Genomic DNA, 18738 nt, shown 5'->3' on the forward strand with positions numbered 1-18738 from the left:
GAGGAGGAGGAAAAGGAGGAGAAGGAGGAGGAGGAGGAAGAGGAGGAGGGGGAGGAGAAGGAGGAGGAGGAGGAGGAGGAGGGGGAGGAGAAGGAGGAGGAGGAGGAGAAGGAGGAGGAGGAGGAGGAGGAGGAGGAGGAGGAGGAGGAGGAGGAGGAAAAAGAAGAGGAGGAAGAGGAGGAGGAGGAGGAGGAGGAGGAGGAGGAGGAGAAAGAGAGAGTTACTCCCCCTTTGGGGATGCTGCTTAGGAGGCTGCAGGATGACTCTGTGGATAAAAGACTGGGCCTGGAGTCAGGAAGCCCTGAGGTCAATTCTGGCCTCCAATACTTAGTAGTTATGTGATCCTGGACGAGCCACTTTACCCTGTTTGCTGCATCTGGGGAAGAAAAATGGCAAATGAGTATTTTTGCCAAGAAAGTCCCGTAGACATTCTATAATTGGCATTCAGTGGTCCCCGGGGTCACAGAGTCAGCCATGACTCAATGACCACACAACAGTTAGTGACTTGTGATATTGTGGTATTGGATGGAAGACCACATGTACTAATTGCCTGACTGTGGATGACACTTACTCTCTCAGTGCTCTAGGCAAATTCTAGACACTTAAGTTGCAGAAAAGATGCACTGATAAAGTTTGCTCATCTGGATAATTCAGAGAAACCACAGGTCCAGTCCTTATTGTATCCTGTGTGATGCCTTAGAGGATCCTGAAGCATATTCCATCATTCTTCTTGTACAGTGTGATGAAAACTCTACGAAAGCATATTTCCACATGGGGAAAGCTCACCTGGCCCTGAAGAACTACAGTATGGTGAGTTGTCAGAACTTGCACATGGCCCGTTCAGTCCAGAGGGAGAAGCCCGTCCTTCTCTGAGGAAGAAGTGGATGAAACAGGCAACATTTCATCTGAGTTACTTGGATGTTAGACAGCCAAAAGGCTGCCCACTATAAATGAGCCTTATGCTTTTTGAGGAAGAAAACTTCTCTGAGTTCATCGCCTGCTATGGGACTGCTTAAGGATTTGGCCACCTAAGGGAGTGAACTAGGAGGATCTCGGAATAGCAGACCCCCTAGAGTTCTAGCACTGATCATTTCGGGTGGCTTCCACCCAAAGACTTTGCTCTTTTTCCTCTAAAGACTTTAGCACCTTGATCTTTTTTCCTTTATTCCTCTCTTGTACCTCTTCCCAATAATATATTCAGTCTAATAGATACTCAGTCAAATGGTTAGACTTTAAAAGCCTTGATCACATTATATAGAGACTTTGGAGCACAAACATTATACAGTTTCATAATTTTAATTCCATTTTATGGGGAAGGGAATAAGCACTTATATATTGTACCTCCCATGTGCTAGTATTATTTATCATTATTATTTCTTTTGATCCTTACAACAATCTTGCAAAAGAGGTGCTATTATTATTTCCATTTTACATTCTGAGGCAAACAGAAGCTAAATGACTTGGCCAGGCTCACACAACTACTTATGTTTGAACTTGAGTCTTCCTGGCTGCCCAGGCTCAGGCTCTATGCACCGTGCCACCTGGTTTTGCCAAGGCTTAGCATGATAACCATTCTCTGAGAATCACCTCTACTTTTACTTCTCTTTATTGCCTTGTTTCTACCGGTTATGTGTGACAGGGTAGATAAAGAACCAGCTTTGGAGCCCCAAAAATTTCAAGTCCTGCTCCTGTATGACTCTGGCCAAGTTACTTAACTTTTCAGTGTTCCTGGTAACTTCTTGAGATTTTAAGTTAGAAGGTGGCAAGCTGCGTTGGCAGATGTTTTCTGACCTGGGAGTTCCTTACATCAGTGAAATAATCACAGGTCCAGTCTCTGCTTTCGCCAGCAGCCTGCCATGGTTTTGTCCCCTTTGGGGGGTGCGTCAGGGGTAGGCAGACACAGGGCCCGAGGGACTCTGTACAGCCTCCCTTCCCACACAGGCCTTTGAGAGAATCAGCCAGAGGCCGAAGGGGTCAGGAGCCGGGGACTCCCAGACACAGCCACGGGCTAAACCAGCAGTATGAAGGAGTTGGTTGGATAGGAGGCCTTGTTCTGATGTGCCTGGCCAGGCGGGCCGGGTCTTTTCCTGGCCCTGACTTTGGTGACACACACTGGGTCAGCTCCCTTAATCCCTAAGAAATCGGAGCCCTTTCTCCTGCATTGATTCAGGCTTTGCTCTCAGGCCTAGGCTGGACTTGGCTGCAAGCAGCTCCTGGCAGTAAGCATTCCCCATCACACCTGCAGTCCCCCTAGATGAGTGCTTCCCCCTGTCCTGTGTCCTTTCAGGACACATTGCCTGCAGTGACCACCACCCTCCTTGGAGCCTTTTCTTGATTACTCTGGGGCCCTGCCAGACCACAAAATCCCCTTCTAGCCCCTGGTCTCCCAGACCCTCTCTGCAGCAGCTGAGCACTGGGCAAGGCAGCAGGCCATGACAGGAAGACTGGCTTAGGATCCGAAGGGGCCTGGGTCCGGCATCAGTGACCATTGTACTCTAGGCCACCCGTTTCTCTTCTTTCCTCATGTGTGAAACGGAAATAATAGGACTGAAAAAAATTGTCCCCTAGAGAGTGATAATTCTTCCGGCTCGGTGTAAGCGCTCCTTTCCCATTTTTCAATGTTTTATGCATCCAAGTAGCTCCTTACTTTAGCGTGGGTGTCCAACATTGCTTAGCTGGCACAAACATCAGCATGGCTAATGGGAATGTCTTCGATTTAGATGTAACCCCAAGGCACGGTGGAAGAGTAGAACAGCATTAGGCTTGGGGCCAGAGGAACTGGGTTCCAGTTCTAACTCGGGGATTACCAGGTGTGCGGCCCTAGGCAAGGATCCTTATCTACACACCAGGGATGAGGTAGCTCCTATCTCTTAGGATTAGTGTAGAAAATCACCATGTAAACAGGGCCACATAAATGTGAGCTGTTGTTAGAATTATACAAGCCTGGACTAGCTTCGAACCCTGGCTCTGACACGTATTACTCGGGTCACTTCCCCCTCCTAGCCTCAGCCAGCTGATCTGAAAAATGAGGGGCTGGCCCACCAAGCCCCCGAGCTCCCCGGAGGCCTGTGTACCTCTGACCTCCAGACACCAGTCATCCTTTGATTTATTTTGTAATTGTTTTTGCTTCAGCCACACAAGGCATTGGGGGAGAGCTCCCACAGAAGTCCAGACAAATAGCCTGTTATATCAGATCCATGCTGAGTATACTCTGACTGCCTCCTGAGCTGAAGGAAAACAGGAACCTAGAAGCAAATAATTAAGAAACCCTGGGAGGCCTCAGTCGGGCCTTTCATGTCATCACCATTACCCATCACTAACTTGCAAGTTCTTGTTTTTTGTTTCCAGGCCAGGCAATGCTACCAGAAGATCTTAGAGATAAACCCCAAATTGCAAGTACAAGTTAAGGGTGAGAAAGTCCCCACTGGTCCTCTCCCCTAGAGTTGCATGATCTCCTGGTTTTTGTTCTTATCTTTTGATGTAGCATCGACTCTGTGTGCTCATTTCACCCATTTCACACATTCAGCTATTTAGTTTTCATTTCTCTCTCCTTTGCGCACTCTGCCATCACCCATCTGACTCTTCTCTAATCTCCTTTTAGTTACCTTAATTTTACTCTGAAACCTCCCAATGTCTGTAGCCTCTGATTGACTCCACCCATCTCACTTCTCTTCTGGACTAACTATTGTTCTCATTAAAAAAAAAAAAAAAAGTGTTTATTCTTTCTATTTCTGACTTCCCAGCTGTAGAGATAGGAGGAAGTGTTGGGAGAAGATCCAGTGGGGGAAAAAAAACCGGTTTTGTGTTTTTTTCTTTTTTTTTTTTCTCCAAGACTCCCTCAATAAAGTAGACCAAAAAGAAAAGGCAGAATTACAAGAGAAACTAGCGCTACAAGAGCTGAAGTCAGGAAAGGAAGCAGCAGTGACCACCAAGAACTTGCTCGAGGCTCTCTCAAACGCTGACCAGATCCCTTTGTTCTATGCAGGGGGTGTGCAGCTCCTCACAGAACTCATGGAGGATTGTGAGTTCAAGATGTATTTTCTTTTAGTCTTTTGACGGATTTCTATCGAAGGTGGGACCTGTCAATGTTGTATTAGCTCATGTTTTCTACAGTTCTGTCTTGTTTTGTTTTTATTATCTATAAAACTTTCCTTGGGGAAAAAAAGAGAAATGTTATAAGAAATTATTTCTCATCTTTATTGGTGTTATTCAATTGTTTTCAGTTGTGTCTGACTCCTCGTGACCATACTTGGAATTTTCTTGGTAAAAATACTGGAGTGGAGGTAGGAAGAAGGGATGGGAGAAGATCCAGTGAGAGGGGGAAATGTTTGTGTTATTTTTTCTCAAGACTCCCTCAATAAAGTAGACCATCAAGAAAAAGCTATAAAATAGACTAGTCCTACAATTATTGCAAGAATTATTTTTCTCATCTTTATTCATTTTACAAATGAGGAAACTGAGGGAAACAGAATTAAATGACTTGCCCAGGGTCTCACAGCTAGTAAGTATCTCAGGACAGATTTAAACTCAGGAAGATGAGTCTTCTTATTCCAGGCCCAGCCACTATATCCTTTCAACCATATGGCTGCCCCATATCCTTTTCCTATAGGATGAGAAATTGATCTCAGAAAGATTTAGTCTTCTACCCAGAATCATAGCTAGTAAGTGGTAGATCCAGGAGTTCAACTCAGACCTTGCAAGTCCAAATCCAGTGCTATTTCCATACAACTATATATCTTCTCATACACAAAATGAAAATCTATTAAGAGGATAGAGCTTTTAAGGCAAGCTTGCCTTACTCAGTTAATGTGAATTCATTTATTTTTCCAGTGAATATAATTGCTGTAGAAAATGAGAAAAAGAAATCTAAAACTTAGTTCTTACCCTCCAGGGGCTTAAAAATTTAATCAGGAAGAAATATCTCAAACATTTGAGTAATAGAAGGCAGAGCCTAAAGTGGCTTAATGTTTGTAGAACCAGGTTTGAGTTCCCCCAGTTGTTGCTTGAAATCAGTTAGAAACAGATAAAACTTGTACTTCTGCTAAGGTGTTATTATCGGATGGTAAATGCTAGTGTGAAGACTGAAACAGTTTTGACTTCCAAACCACATGAGTTATTTGTCTAGTTGGAATGTTTGACCTACTTTAGCATACAGTGTTCAGTATGTTCTTATCCTTCTAGCTTAATGAAGGTGATGAGTTCTTTAGACTTTTAGAACACCTGTTAAATAAATATTTTAAGAAAAGATGGATTTGCCAGTTTTTCTTGGACATTTTTCTTAAGTAATTTTGGGAAACTTTTTAATGATTATGAAATGGTAGATTTTTCTTTAGCAAATAATGCTACTATAATGTTATTCTTGTAAATTTTTCTTTTCTTTAACCAATATAAAGATATCTTTTTATTCCAAAAGTGTTATATTGGTGACCTTGTTTCATATTCATTGTTTGAAGCAACATGTCAGGCAAATGTTCAGAGAACTGACAAAATTATCTTTGATTTGTTTTAGGCACAGAACAAACTTTATTTAGGACACATAATGGATTCAGTATCATCAATGACAACAAGGTCATAAAGCGGTAAGGGCACTCACTTGTGAGAAGGACAGCTAACTGTGAAAATGCATGCACAAAATTATTTTTCAAAGATATAGTCATTTGTGAATTTCATAGAAAATAGAAAAAAATTAATCATATAGCAACTTTATGTGAGGAGGATCACAATCTTTGTTGAAAAGTAAAGGGAATGCCTCTTGTACTTTGGTCTCTAATAATTGCTTTCAGAAGAGAGAAGCAGAATAATTTCCCCCCAAAAGAAAAAAGAACCTGAGACTTCAGAGCACTGTCACATCTCTCTTGAAGAATTAATTTTCAATATTTCAAGATGATTAGATTTTAAATTTTGATCTACATATCAATTACTATTCTTCAAATCATATTGATAAATGTCAATATTGTCTAGATTGGATTCGTTGTAATTTCTTCTGAAAAGATATCCATAAGAAATTAATACTTTTTAAATAGTGACACAATCTTCTTGTTCAGTTGTATTCCATTTGAGAAATAGCACCCTATACAACTTAATATAATATGTCTTATTCTTTAGACTTGGCCATCTAGTATAGATCAGAATCATAGACATATATCTTAGAAGCACCAGAAGACTCCATTTGACCTAAATAGGATTCTCTGATAACCTGGATGTACTGATAGGTTTATGTGCAACTTTTTCATCACTTAAGAGAATAGTTTCTCCCCCTTTCAACTTAAACCCTTCCATAAATTTTTCTCTCCTAGCTGAAAAACACTCAAAGTCCAATTCAGTCATTATTAAGGTGGTGTCAAGAGGCCCCTAAAACCCATGGATTTGTTTTAATGCCTTCCTATAAAGTAGGTGACTTCAATCAGAACCTAATATTTCTAAGTTCTGATAATAGCTTTTTGGTTTTCATCTTCCTCTCTTCATTTCTTAGAGTATTTTAGGAAAAAGTTACCTGATTAGTCAAAGTAGAGCTGACTGGATCCTCAAATCACTGTATAGGAAACCTGGAAGTAAAAGAGCCAGATGAAAAGGAAAATGATGCTTGCTTCTAGGTTTAATATTTTAATTTCCCTTATTTTCCTAATTCAGGTGCTTTGCCACAGAAGAAAAAGATGAAATTGAAGAGATTCTTTGTATTGCTGTTCTCAAACTCTGGCATGCGGTATGCACTGAGAATGGTAAGACCAAATAATGACTCTTAATTATTGCTAACGTACCCTGAATGTGGCAGAGACTGTGTCTGATAGCTTTGCTTCCTGGAGCATAAGTATGTAGACCTGACCGTGTTCCAGAGGTCTGAGGGTAAAGCTCAGTTGCAGTTCTTATAAGCAGTGAGGATTAGTGATAGCCTTGCTGTTCCTTTGGAATCCCTAAAGGAGGAAGCTATAGAGCTGGCTGGGTGGCAGAATGACATATATGATGTTTCGGGTGCCTTGTGGCCCTATTCACCTAGGAAATGCTACTGCTCCTTTTACATTAGGGTCTTTCCATCATGCTCCAGGGCCAGGAACCTTTTCCATCTCTTGAGATTAGTGTGCCTTTTTACTAACAATGGGAGTATGGCTTTCAGCTGCCTTAGATGTATGGTCATCTGTCTGAGATATTCACATTTTGGTTAATGAATAAAGTTGAGCAATTAAATTATTTGATTAACTGTCTAGTTTTGCTGCACTTTCTACACATTAGAATTTGGGAGATAGATTTCTTTGTGTCACAATAATATATCGTTATCAAGTTAGTGGATTTAATAATATAAATACAACAAATGTAAATAGTATTCATATCCATTTATCTATTTTTTTTCTCTTTTGTTTTTGGCCTATTTGGGGATACCTTTCAGAAAGTCACATTCTTGGTGAAAGCAGGACTAACTCCTGTTAAGTAAGCAGCTTCAGGAAAAGATCCTAGTGTCCTAGAAAGCTAGAAAAACAGGAAGATTCTTTCCTAAAAGGAATTATGCCATTGTCATCATCATTATTGCTAATATCAACAAACACTTAAGGAACACCTATTCTGTGCAAATGATTATTTCAAAGAGCTGTTTCTTATAATAATGACTACCTCATCGGGATTCCATAACATCGACCCTTTAGGGTCAATGGCATAGTCATTAAATACCACTTTTTATTTTTATAAAGTTGAAAGGAAGCTTTGAAAAAACTTTTCCTCTATAGACTATTTGAAATAATATTTACAAATCTCTTAGCACAGTGCCTAGCACATAGCAGGCACTTGCCCCCTCCCTCTGTCACTTAGACCATTCCATTACATGAATATATAAAAACATTTAACATATAAAAATGAATATGAATCAAGATCCCCACTAGACCAGTTTGTGATTGTTGTAATTGTCAGAGAGTTTTCCTTCATTGAGCCCAAATTTTCTTCTTTGTAATTTCTACCAGCAAATTAATTCTGATTCTTATTCCATGTAATTCCTTTCAAATAGCTATAATGTTCCCCCTAAGTTTTCTCACTACTGGGCTAAATATCCAGTTCCAGTTCATGATCTTCAGGTCCTTCACTATTCTATTCTTCCTCTAGATGTCTTCTAGTTTAATAATTTGCTTCCTGAAATGAAGCATTGCATACAGTGCTTTAGAGATGATATGATCAGAGCTGGAAACAGAGAAGCTTTCTATCCTCTGTCTTTTTTCTGGGCATGGAGCCTTTTGTTCTCTCCCTATTATGCTATTGACATATATGGAGTTTGTATTTCGCTCATGCTGACTCAGTCTCAGCTATTTTTCAAATGACTCCTTGGTAGACCTTGCTCATCTTGTAATTGGGCCACCACTGACTTACAGAATTAAAGTTGTTATATTTACTCTTGCTAATTTTCAGTCTGTTCATCTATTTTGATCCACCTCTCATCCATTGCATTAACTATCCTCTCTCACTATGTGTCATCTGCAGATTTGATCAACGTGGCCTCTATTCTTTATCAGTCATTGATAAAAAATAAAATAAAAACAAGCAGAAGATCAAGCACAGATCTCTGAAATGTTATAATAGATATGTCTTCTCAAGTTGACTTTGACCCATTAACAATTATTTTTGAGGTCAAGCCATTCATCCAGTTCCCAATCTATCAAATTCTTTCTTACATACTCTTTAAAATTCTTTATTACATACTCACCCAACATCTGCACATCCCTTCTACAAGACATTTTTCTTTTCTTTTTTTTTCTACAAGACATTTTTCAAATACTTTGTTAAAATCTGGAAATACTCTCATCTACAACATTCTCTTCCCCTATCCATCTAGAAATCCCGTTAATAAAGGAAGTGAAGCTTGTCTGGAAAAACGTATTCTTGGTTCAGACTGACTTTTTTGTGAACACAACTTCAGTTTCTAAATGTTCATTAACCATTGATTTGATTATATATTCAGTAATTATCCCCAGAATAGGAGCTAAGCTTACTGGTTATACCTTGTAGACCCCATTCTCTCCACTTGAAAATCAATATGAGCCTTGCCTTCATCTATTTTCCTCCTTTTTTTTGGATATGATCCATTTTATATTTTTCCCTAAAATGCAATACCCAGAACCAAATACACAATATTTATTCTAAATGTGTTCTGATCAGGTAAGAATATAGTGGATCCTTCCTTCTCTCTTTTCCTCTGATTGCTAGATCATATCTCATTTGATAACCTCTGGGAATTTGTATGATTATGCCTTAAAGGATGAGCAGCAAAGGATGTTGCTTTCTCTTTGGAGGATCCAGATCCCTGCTCTTTCCAAAAGAAACTCATATTTGTTACTTAGCCTTAAGTTTTTAAATGTCCTCCCCTTTCTCTTTTTTGTGACATTTTCCCACCCTTAAGCTACCTAATCTAGGTCAGGATTCTGTGCTAACTCTTCAAATTCCTTCTTCCTTGGTTTCTTTTTTTTTTTTTTATTTTTAAATTTTTTATTTAATAATTACATTATATTGACACTCATTTCTGTTCCGATTTTTTTTTCCCCTCCCTCCCTCCACCCCCTCCCCTAGATGGCAAGCAGTCCTTTATATGTTGGATATGTTGCAGTATATCCTAGATACAATATATGTTTGCAGAACAGAACAGTTCTCTTGTTGCGTAGGGAGAATTGGATTCAGAAGGTATAAATAATCCGGGAAGAAAAACAAAAATGCAGATAGTTCACATTCGTTTCCCAGTGTTCTTTCTTTGGGTGTAGCTGCTTTTGTCCATCATTTATCAATTGAAACTCAGGTCTCTTTGTCAAAGAAATCCACTTCCATCAAAATATGTCCTCATACAATATCGTTGTCGAAGTGTATAATGATCTCCTGGTTCTGCTCATTTCACTTAGCATCAGTTCATGTAGGTCTCTCCAAGCCTCTCTGTATTCATCCTGCTGGTCATTTCTTACAGAACAATAATATTCCATAACATTCATATACCACAATTTACCCAGCCATTCTCCAATTGATGGGCATCCATTCATTTTCCAGTTTCTAGCCACTACAAACAGGGCTGCTACAAACATTTTGGCACATACAGGTCCCTTTCCCTTCTTTAGTATTTCTTTGGGATATAAGCCCAATAGAAACACTGCTGGATCAAAGGGTATGCACATTTTGACAATTTTTTGGGCATAATTCCAGATTGCTCTCCAGAATGGTTGGATTCGTTCACAACTCCACCAACAATGCATTAGTGTCCCAGTTTTCCCGCATCCCCTCCAACATTCATCATTATTTTTTCCTGTCATCTTAGCCAATCTGACAGGTGTGTAGTGGTATCTCAGAGTTGTCTTAATTTGCATTTCTCTGATCAATAATGATTTGGAACACTCTTTCATATGAGTGGTAATAGTTTCAATCTCATCCTCTGAAAATTGTCTGTTCATATCCTTTGACCATTTATCAATTGGAGAATGGCTTGATTTCTTATAAATTTGAGTCAGTTCTCTATATATTTTGGAAATGAGGCCTTTATCAGAACCTTTAACTGTAAAAATGTTTTCCCAGTTTGTTGCTTCCCTTCTAATCTTGTTTGCATTAGTTTTATTTGTACAAAGGCTTTTTAATTTGATGTAATCGAAATTTTCTATTCTGTGATCAGTAATGGTCTCTAGTTCATCTTTGGTCACAAATTTCTTTCTCCTCCACAAGTCTGAGAGATAAACTATTCTATGTTCCTCTAATTTATTTATAGTCTCATTCTTTATGCCTAGGTCATAGACCCATTTTGATCTTATCTTGGTATTTGGTGTTAAGTGTGGGTCCATGCCTAATTTCTGCCATACTAATTTCCAATTATCCCAGCAGTTTTTATCAAATAATGAATTCTTTTCCCAGAAGTTAGGGGCTTTGGGTTTGTCAAACACTAGATTGCTATAATTGACTATTCTGTCTTGTGAGCCTAGCCTTTTCCACTGATCCACTAATCTATTTCTTAGCCAATACCAAATGGTTTTGGTGACTGCTGCTTTATAATATAATTTTAGATCAGGTACAGCTAGGCCACCTTCATTTGATTTTTTTTTTCATTAATTCCCTTGAGATTCTCGACTTTTTATTGTTCCATATGAATTTTGTTGTTATTTTTTCTAGATCAATAAAATATTTTCTTGGAAGTCTGATTGGTATAGCACTAAATAAATAGATTAGTTTAGGGAGTATTGTCATCTTTATTATGTTCGCTCGGCCGATCCAAGAGCACTTAATATTTTTCCAATTATTTAAGTCTGACTTTATTTGTGTGGAGACTTTTTTATAATTTTGCTCATATAGATTACTTTGGGGGCACCACATCTTAGGAAATACATTGATTAACTAGAAAGTATCAGGAGATGGATACTCTGGAAGGTAAAGGTGAAATTATGGGACTACCATCTTTACAAACAGACCTTTCAAGTATCCTAAGGAAATTTAGCATTTACATAGGGCAGTCCATCAGGGAACAAAAATATTCATGATTAAGGACAGTGTCCCTAAACCTGTTCAACTCACATACTCAGAGACACTGCCTGACTTTTGACTTCAGGGCTTCCTAGTTCTACCTTAGCACATAGGGCAATTCCCAAAATGGCCTCAGTTTGCTTTTCCTCAAAATAATAGATGAATTTTACATCCATTCCTGTATAAAATTTTGCATGATAAGGCATGACTTGGGCATTGCTTATGGGATAGAAGCATAAAAAAAGAAGTGTGGGATTTGGGATCCTTCCAGGAAAACCCTGCCCCAGGCCATGGTAAAGGTATGACAGAGGAGCAGCTCTGGGGGCTTCCACCCCTCCCCTGCACCTTGTCCCCTGTCCCTGGTTCTCCTTCCACTGCTGACCCTACATTGGACCAAGCGTGAGTCAGGCTGAGAAGGGGACGGAGGTTACCCCAGACAGCAGTCAGCCAGAGAAGGAGTTATAGGGATGTTACTGCAGTCATGGCTTTGGAGGTGACTTCCCATGTCAGGAATATGGGTTAGATTTATATAAATCTGGAGCACAAGGCTGTATTTTGTGACTTACAGAAGAGAATCAGCAGCTATTACTAACTCATTCTGACGTGGACGTCCTGCTGCCTTCCCTCCTCACTTCAAAAATGCCGTCCATTCAGCAGCACACCTTGTCCCTTCTGCTCCTCTTCTGCCAGACTGAGAATGGAAGAATCTTAGTCTTGAGCCATATGGACTTGACCAGGTAAGATCGTGTGATCTTTGACATTTCCCTTGAATATGTGTGACCTCCTAAGGTTTCTAATCATCGCTAACCTTTATCCCTTGGGAGTGGAGGCTCCAGAGTTTGTGGTTCTGACGACCTCGTCTTATTTCTGATGCTCTGCTTGCTTCCAAAGTCCAGCGAAGAGATTATTTTATGTCATTTTTTCCCAAGAAAAGTCTTAAACATTTGTGGTACCTCTGGTCCTTCCACACATGGCATAGTGTAAGGAGAGAGAGAGACTTTGTGCTGCACCAGAGCCTTAGCTTCCCTCTAGATGTGGGAAGAGTTACTCTTTTCTTTAAACCTCACTTAATCTGTCCTGAGAATTTTCTCAACAACAACAACAAAATAGTAACAGTAATAATACGTTGCTTTTCAACTCTTAATAATCATTAAGCATTTATTAAACACTGTTTACATATGAAGCCTGATGCTGAGAGACATTAAGAAAGAACAGCAGTGAAAAGGAGGCTTCCTGCCCCATGGGGATTGCATTCTATCTAGCATTGCACATAGGTACATACAGAATATATGAACAATCAATATACCTTTGTATTAGGGGTTTCAAAGCGAAGTATTGGAGGAAAGCAGGGATTACAAGCGGAGGGCATGAGGGAGAGCACATCAGGCAAGGTCACAGCCAGTGCCTGGGGAGAAAACCTGCTAGGTAGTGTTTGAGAACTCAGAGCTGGACATGAGGAAGAATGCACAAGAAGACTGGAGAGGGAGGAAGGGGCCGGGCTGCACTTTGTGATTGGTCCTGTGGGCAGTAATAAGAAGAGAATTGTCCTATCATTGAGGGGCCTCCTCCTTCCATATATGACTGTACCCTCCCAGATGCCCAATGAGGCAGACAGCAGATTTTATAAAATAATTCATCCAAACTCTATGATGGTTTCCTATTCTCAGTCCTCATCTACAACTTCTCTTTAGCATCTAATGTTCCTGCTCAGTTTTCTTTAACTAACCAGTGCCCTTCCTAAAATGTGATGGCTAGAACTGAATACATCCCCTTGACTGGGTTAGGACCAAGGCAGAATTCATGGGGACCATCACCTCCTGGCTCTGTGAATGCAGCCTAGGGTCCCATCAGCTTTCTGGGCCAACATGGCACATTTGTTCTTAGTTGTGCGCCTAAGAAGCATCAGAACCAGTGTTTAAGATTAGATCATCTGACTTCACATCCAACTTTCTTTTCACTTGATTGAGTTGGATGACCTCTGAGAGCAAAGACCAAAATTGCTTTGAGTAGCTTAATGTTGGTCCCTGGCTTGTAGAGTTTACAGGTGAAAGTTCAGCCAACTCTGAGCCTGGCATTCAGCGGCAGGACCCTTCACAAAGCCTTTTGAGGTCAACTTTCATACTGAAGAGGCACATTTCCAGTTCCTGTTCCACATGAGGGGAAGGAGGAAGCACCATTTCTACACTTTTAGATTGTCACTAAAGAACCTATTATGGGAGTCACATAGGATGATCAGGCAGGGATGGTTGGTTCCTGCACCAATGAAGGTAACTCCCAGATCCAATAAATCACAGATCCATTTGATAAAATTTTCAAAAACATATTTTTAATTTTGGGAAGTATAGAAGCAGTTAGCATAGACTTTATTCTTCTAATTAATCATAGTATCTCTTGAGTTCCTATTTGAATTTTTCTAGTGAGTTGGATAATTGAAGTCTACAATCACCCCATGAGTCCTCCACCATCTCATTAGCTAGTGAAAGAAACCTCAGTCTATTGCCTTTATGCCCACTCTACTTTTTAATGTTGTGCAATTAAAGAGAGTGAGAGAAAAATGGAATGGAACCTCTGTAATGAAGGGAGACTCTGCACTATGGATCACACTTCTTCATGGAGGATGCTTCATCCTTTAAACTTTTTTCCTTACTTGGGAGGTGGGAGAGAGAAGTAGGAGCCCACAGAAACTAGAGTGGTATTTTTATCATTTTACCTCAGGAACTCTATTGTACAGAGCCCTAGGCTGATGGGTCAAAATCGGGGTTTACTTGAATATTTGCATCAGCTTTCAATTTGCCACACTATAACCTAAAGGCATTTGTAACATAATATATACTCATAGGATGGTGTTTTTACAGAACTATTTGGGAATGGCATTAGGTTGGAAAAGAGTTGGAACTCTGGAGGTAGGAGTACCATGAATCCTATGAAGAGCTCTTAAGTGGTTTTCCTTCCAGAGCTAAGAAAGCCTCCAAACTCCTGTCTTTAGATTTTAGAGCCTTCATTACCCCAACCTATCTTTCCAGCCTTACTGGCCATTATTGCCCCTCCCACACACAACAGTTCAGCCAAACTGGCCTCTGTTTCTCTCGATGATGCTCCATCTCCCATCTCTGCTGCACAAGGTTCGCCACATCGCTGGGATGCGTGCCTTCCGTTTCCCCATCACAGCGAACTTCTCTTCCTGTAGGTTTCTCCTGATTCTCCTGATTCCCCAACTGTTAGTGCCTTCCCTCCTAAGTCATCTTTAAAAAAAAATACCTTATACAAGCAGCTAGGTGACAAGTGAATAGAGCACTGGGTTTGGGATCAGGAAGACTCATCCTCATGAGTTCACAAACACTTACTAGCTTTATGATCCTGGGCAAGTCACTTCACCATGTTTGCTTCAATTTTCTCATCTGTAAAATGGGCTGGAGAAGGGAATGGCAAAGAACTCCAATATCTTTGCCAAAAAAATAAAAATCCAAATGACATCTCATAGAAACATAACTGAAACAACTCAACAACAAAAATGTATTAGTGTTGGTTCATTTAATTTATGCTCTATATTTTTAGTTACACTTGTTCCCTCACTAAAATGTAGGGTTTTTATATATAGGATTATTTCATCTTTTATGTCTGACACATAGAAGGCACTTAACAAATATTTGATTTAAAAAAGGGAATTTCATTACATATGTGAATTTTCTTGGTTATATAGATCTTCTGGGAAAATACCAAGATATAATTACAAAATATATAATGAATTACTTTTTGCTTTCTTGCATACTTACTTGCTTTTTCTTTTTTTCATTTGATTTAATATCCATTTTTGAATATGCTTCCCTATACAGAGAGCTACCTTTCAAAGTAATAAAAAAATTTAAAAATTCATCAAAACCATCTGAAACAACATTCCACACCCATAATCTTCTACCTCACCAAGAAAAAAAGAAAGATCTGTTTTCTCTTATCTTCTCCAGAGCCAAACTTGGTATAAGTTGCCACTTTGAATATGTTCACTAACATTGTGCCCTAACTTTATTTCCTTTTCCTGTTGCAATCACATCTTCTGTGTTGGTAACATCTGTTGGTTTTTATCTTCTATATCAGGGATTCCAGCAATATCTTAGATAATTAAAGAAGACCAGTAAGGACACATGAAATATATCTTTGGGAAAGATGTGAGCTCGTCTTCTCTGGAAAGTAATAAAATTGGGACTATGTCTTGTGACTTAAGCTATATAAGATGCTCACCTGTCTAGAAATTAGATTTTAATGTACTATATCTGTGATCAAAATGAGCTATATCTTTAATGGTTGCATGAAAGTTGAAAGAAAGCAAGAGAGGTTGCATGCTCTCAAACAGTTCATATTTCTGGGGGTATGGTTGTTGAGGAGGCAATACTGTTTGTGGATTTTTACAGGTTGCTGCAAGCCTTGGTTTTATTTGTCAATATTTCAGAAGAGAAGGAGTGCCGAACTGCAATGCAACTACTAACTGACTTAGCCCTAGAGGAAAGGTAATTTTTACTTTTGGAAATGGCTATTCCTTTCTCTTTAATTTCTGGTCGTCTGTATGATTTTAAGCCAGGAATAAGAACAAGTGGACTGGACTGGGTTGAAAACTCTCAACTTTCATAACCATAGTATCAATGGAGTTGATGACTCCTTCTAGGACTTTCCTGCAATAAAGACACATCTCTCCATGGCAATGGCCTGTTTCTTTAAACCATAGTGGCTCAGACCTAAAAATTAAAAAAGGTATGGGTAACTAGAGTGTTCTTTATGTAATGTCTGTCACTCAGGAGAGGTCAGTAGGCTAAAAAAATTCATGTTCTCTACACTAATAGAGATTGTTGCTACCTGTATAGTAACAATGATCATAATTTACCTGAATATCCTTCACCTGAATAGGATTCGAGGAAGATGGGGGAACTATATAGATCTTAAGTCTCAGTTTTCCTAACATGCCATCATTTTCATATTTTTTGAAAGAGAATCATAAGGTGGGTAGTTTATAAATGTCCACTTTATGCAATGCAGTTGAGCCCCTGTCCTGGGAGGAAGTATGGCAGACAGGATGGTTAGTTGATACGGGTATGGAATGTGCAATAGCTGCTCTGTCACAGTAAGAGGGTGTTTGCATCCTGAGCTTCCCTAATGCTTGTGATGAGTAAACATATCATATGTGGACTTCATCTTATATTTGCATTGCCCGTAACATATAGACTCAGTGAGAGATGGGATAAGGCAGGTTGCATAGGATAAGGATTCTGACACTCACATTTAGGACAGATTTATGGTTTAATATCAAAGATAGTTCTTGAGACTTACAAATATAAAACCACATTTTAAACCAGGGATAACTTTCCCAATGTATACAGGATATGTGCAATAGAGTCAGAAGATATAATTGATTGTTCTGTTATCCACAGCACTGATTTATCTTGAAATTTACATTATGTAAATAAGAGTGATAGCTGATTTTTCCCACCAACAGATTCAAAACCTTGATACAAAACAACCTACCTGCTCTTCTCACGCTCATAAGTATCCTGGTAAGCAAGGTCTCATTTTTGTTATTGGTAGCAAACATACACAGAAACAGGGAAATAGTTGTTTAGAAATGATTTATACTGTCAGAGACCTGTTGTCTCCCAGGCTGATTAATGATTTGTGCACAGCTGGAATTTATACAAATCCTTAGTAATACACCTTCAGTTGGGGCAGGTGGAAGAGGCATATGGATGTGTTTGTTAGCTCAGGGCAGGAAAGGCTGGTTTAAAAATACCTCTCACGTAGCAGGTGGAGAGAATATACCAGTTTCCATCAGTCTCTTGTTCATACTTATCAGTGCAGCACACCAAGTCTCTTTCACCTTTATGATGCTGTTGAACACGTCATCCTCCTAGAGAATTCTTTTCTCCTTTAATACAAACTACACTTTCCTGATTACTCACTTCTCTGCTTCTTCTCTACCTGATTTGTGAGACCTGGATCTCTTCCTCCTCCTTTAAATATGTATTCCCCGAGATTCTGAACTAGATTTTATTTTTCCTTTGCTCTCTGCATGAGGACTTGGCAACCTCACTAACTTCCAGATCTCTGTCTCTAGCCCTAACTTCTCCTTTCCAGGACTACATTTCATCTAGATGTCCCATCAATACTTGAAATTCAACATGTCTAAAGTTAAGTTCATTGTTTGGATTCAGATCTGTTCCTTCTTCAGTGACTTTTTCCTTTCCCCTTGAGAAAAGTTTCCCTTCATTCAATGCGCTTCATAACCTGGACTCAACCTGCTTGCTACATTTCATATCTCATTTCATTATTTCTTCATCGTTGCTCATGCTCTCCCCATGCTTGGAATATTCTCCTCTCACTCTTCACTTGTTGAATTCATACCTGTCTTCTAAATCCCAGTTTCAATGTTATCTCCTTCAGAAAGTCAGCTTTCTATGATGTCCTCTTTCCATAACAGCCCTTCCCCTCTGACTTCTCACTTTGGTTTGCAATCTGATATGTGTATATCTTTTTGTGTGTTATCTGTAATGTATGTTTCTACATATACATGTTAATAGGTAATTTTCATAAAGGCAGGAACTCTTTTTTGGTAAACTTTGCATTTTCTCCCAGAATTTAAAATAGTATACAGTAGAGCACTTAGTATTTGTTGAATTCATGTGAATAATCCATTCCATCAGTGGGACAGTTGTACCACATTTGGTTTGATGAGGTAGAGGATAGAGTAACAGTAGTTGCTTCCTAAAAAAGCATTTGGAAATTTGTCTTTCTTCCCCAACAAATACACAACTTTCTGCTACTGCTCTGCTGAGGGGTCTTGGGCAGAATCAGGATCCATTGCAAATCCTGAGCCTTTGTCCCTAGGTGGAAAGTGACCATAATAATTTGCTATGGCATCATTAGCTTTGTCTTTGAGACCTCTCTCTCTCTCTCTCTCTCTCTCTCTCTCTCTCTCTCTCTCTCTCTCTCTCTCTCTCTCTCTCTCTCTATATATATATATATATATATATATATATATATATATATATATATCCTTCCTTCATTCCTTTTTTCTTAAAGAATATTCCCGAGATTGCCTATCCATCAACTCTTCTCCAGTGCATTGCCATCATGGGAAACCTCAGTACTGATGCTGCCATCAGGAAACAGATGTCTGACTGTGAAGAATGCTGGGATGCATGCTTCAGACTCATGGTAAATTAAGTTTATTATTTGGAGCTAATCTGTTAACTCTGTGGGGGCCATTTACCTCTTTCTTCTGTGGAATTTCTGGTACTC

At 39.4% G+C, this 18738-nt stretch overlaps 1 protein-coding gene across 2 annotated transcripts in view; it reads left to right on the plus strand.

Moving 5' to 3' along the window:
• The window catches only part of TTC12 (tetratricopeptide repeat domain 12), a 56942-nt gene that overhangs the window by 22356 nt on the left and 15848 nt on the right, over positions 1-18738 (plus strand). For both annotated transcript variants that reach the window (XM_051986989.1, XM_051986990.1), the window contains exons 8-16: positions 739-810; positions 3349-3409; positions 3833-4021; positions 5510-5579; positions 6631-6719; positions 12026-12194; positions 15864-15959; positions 16940-16997; positions 18520-18654. In XM_051986989.1, coding sequence (XP_051842949.1) covers positions 739-810; positions 3349-3409; positions 3833-4021; positions 5510-5579; positions 6631-6719; positions 12026-12194; positions 15864-15959; positions 16940-16997; positions 18520-18654 — 939 coding nt within the window. The remainder of the gene's footprint in view (positions 1-738; positions 811-3348; positions 3410-3832; positions 4022-5509; positions 5580-6630; positions 6720-12025; positions 12195-15863; positions 15960-16939; positions 16998-18519; positions 18655-18738) is intronic.

The sequence above is a fragment of the Antechinus flavipes genome, chromosome 3, assembly GCF_016432865.1.
Source record: "Antechinus flavipes isolate AdamAnt ecotype Samford, QLD, Australia chromosome 3, AdamAnt_v2, whole genome shotgun sequence".
NCBI lineage: Eukaryota > Metazoa > Chordata > Mammalia > Dasyuromorphia > Dasyuridae > Antechinus > Antechinus flavipes.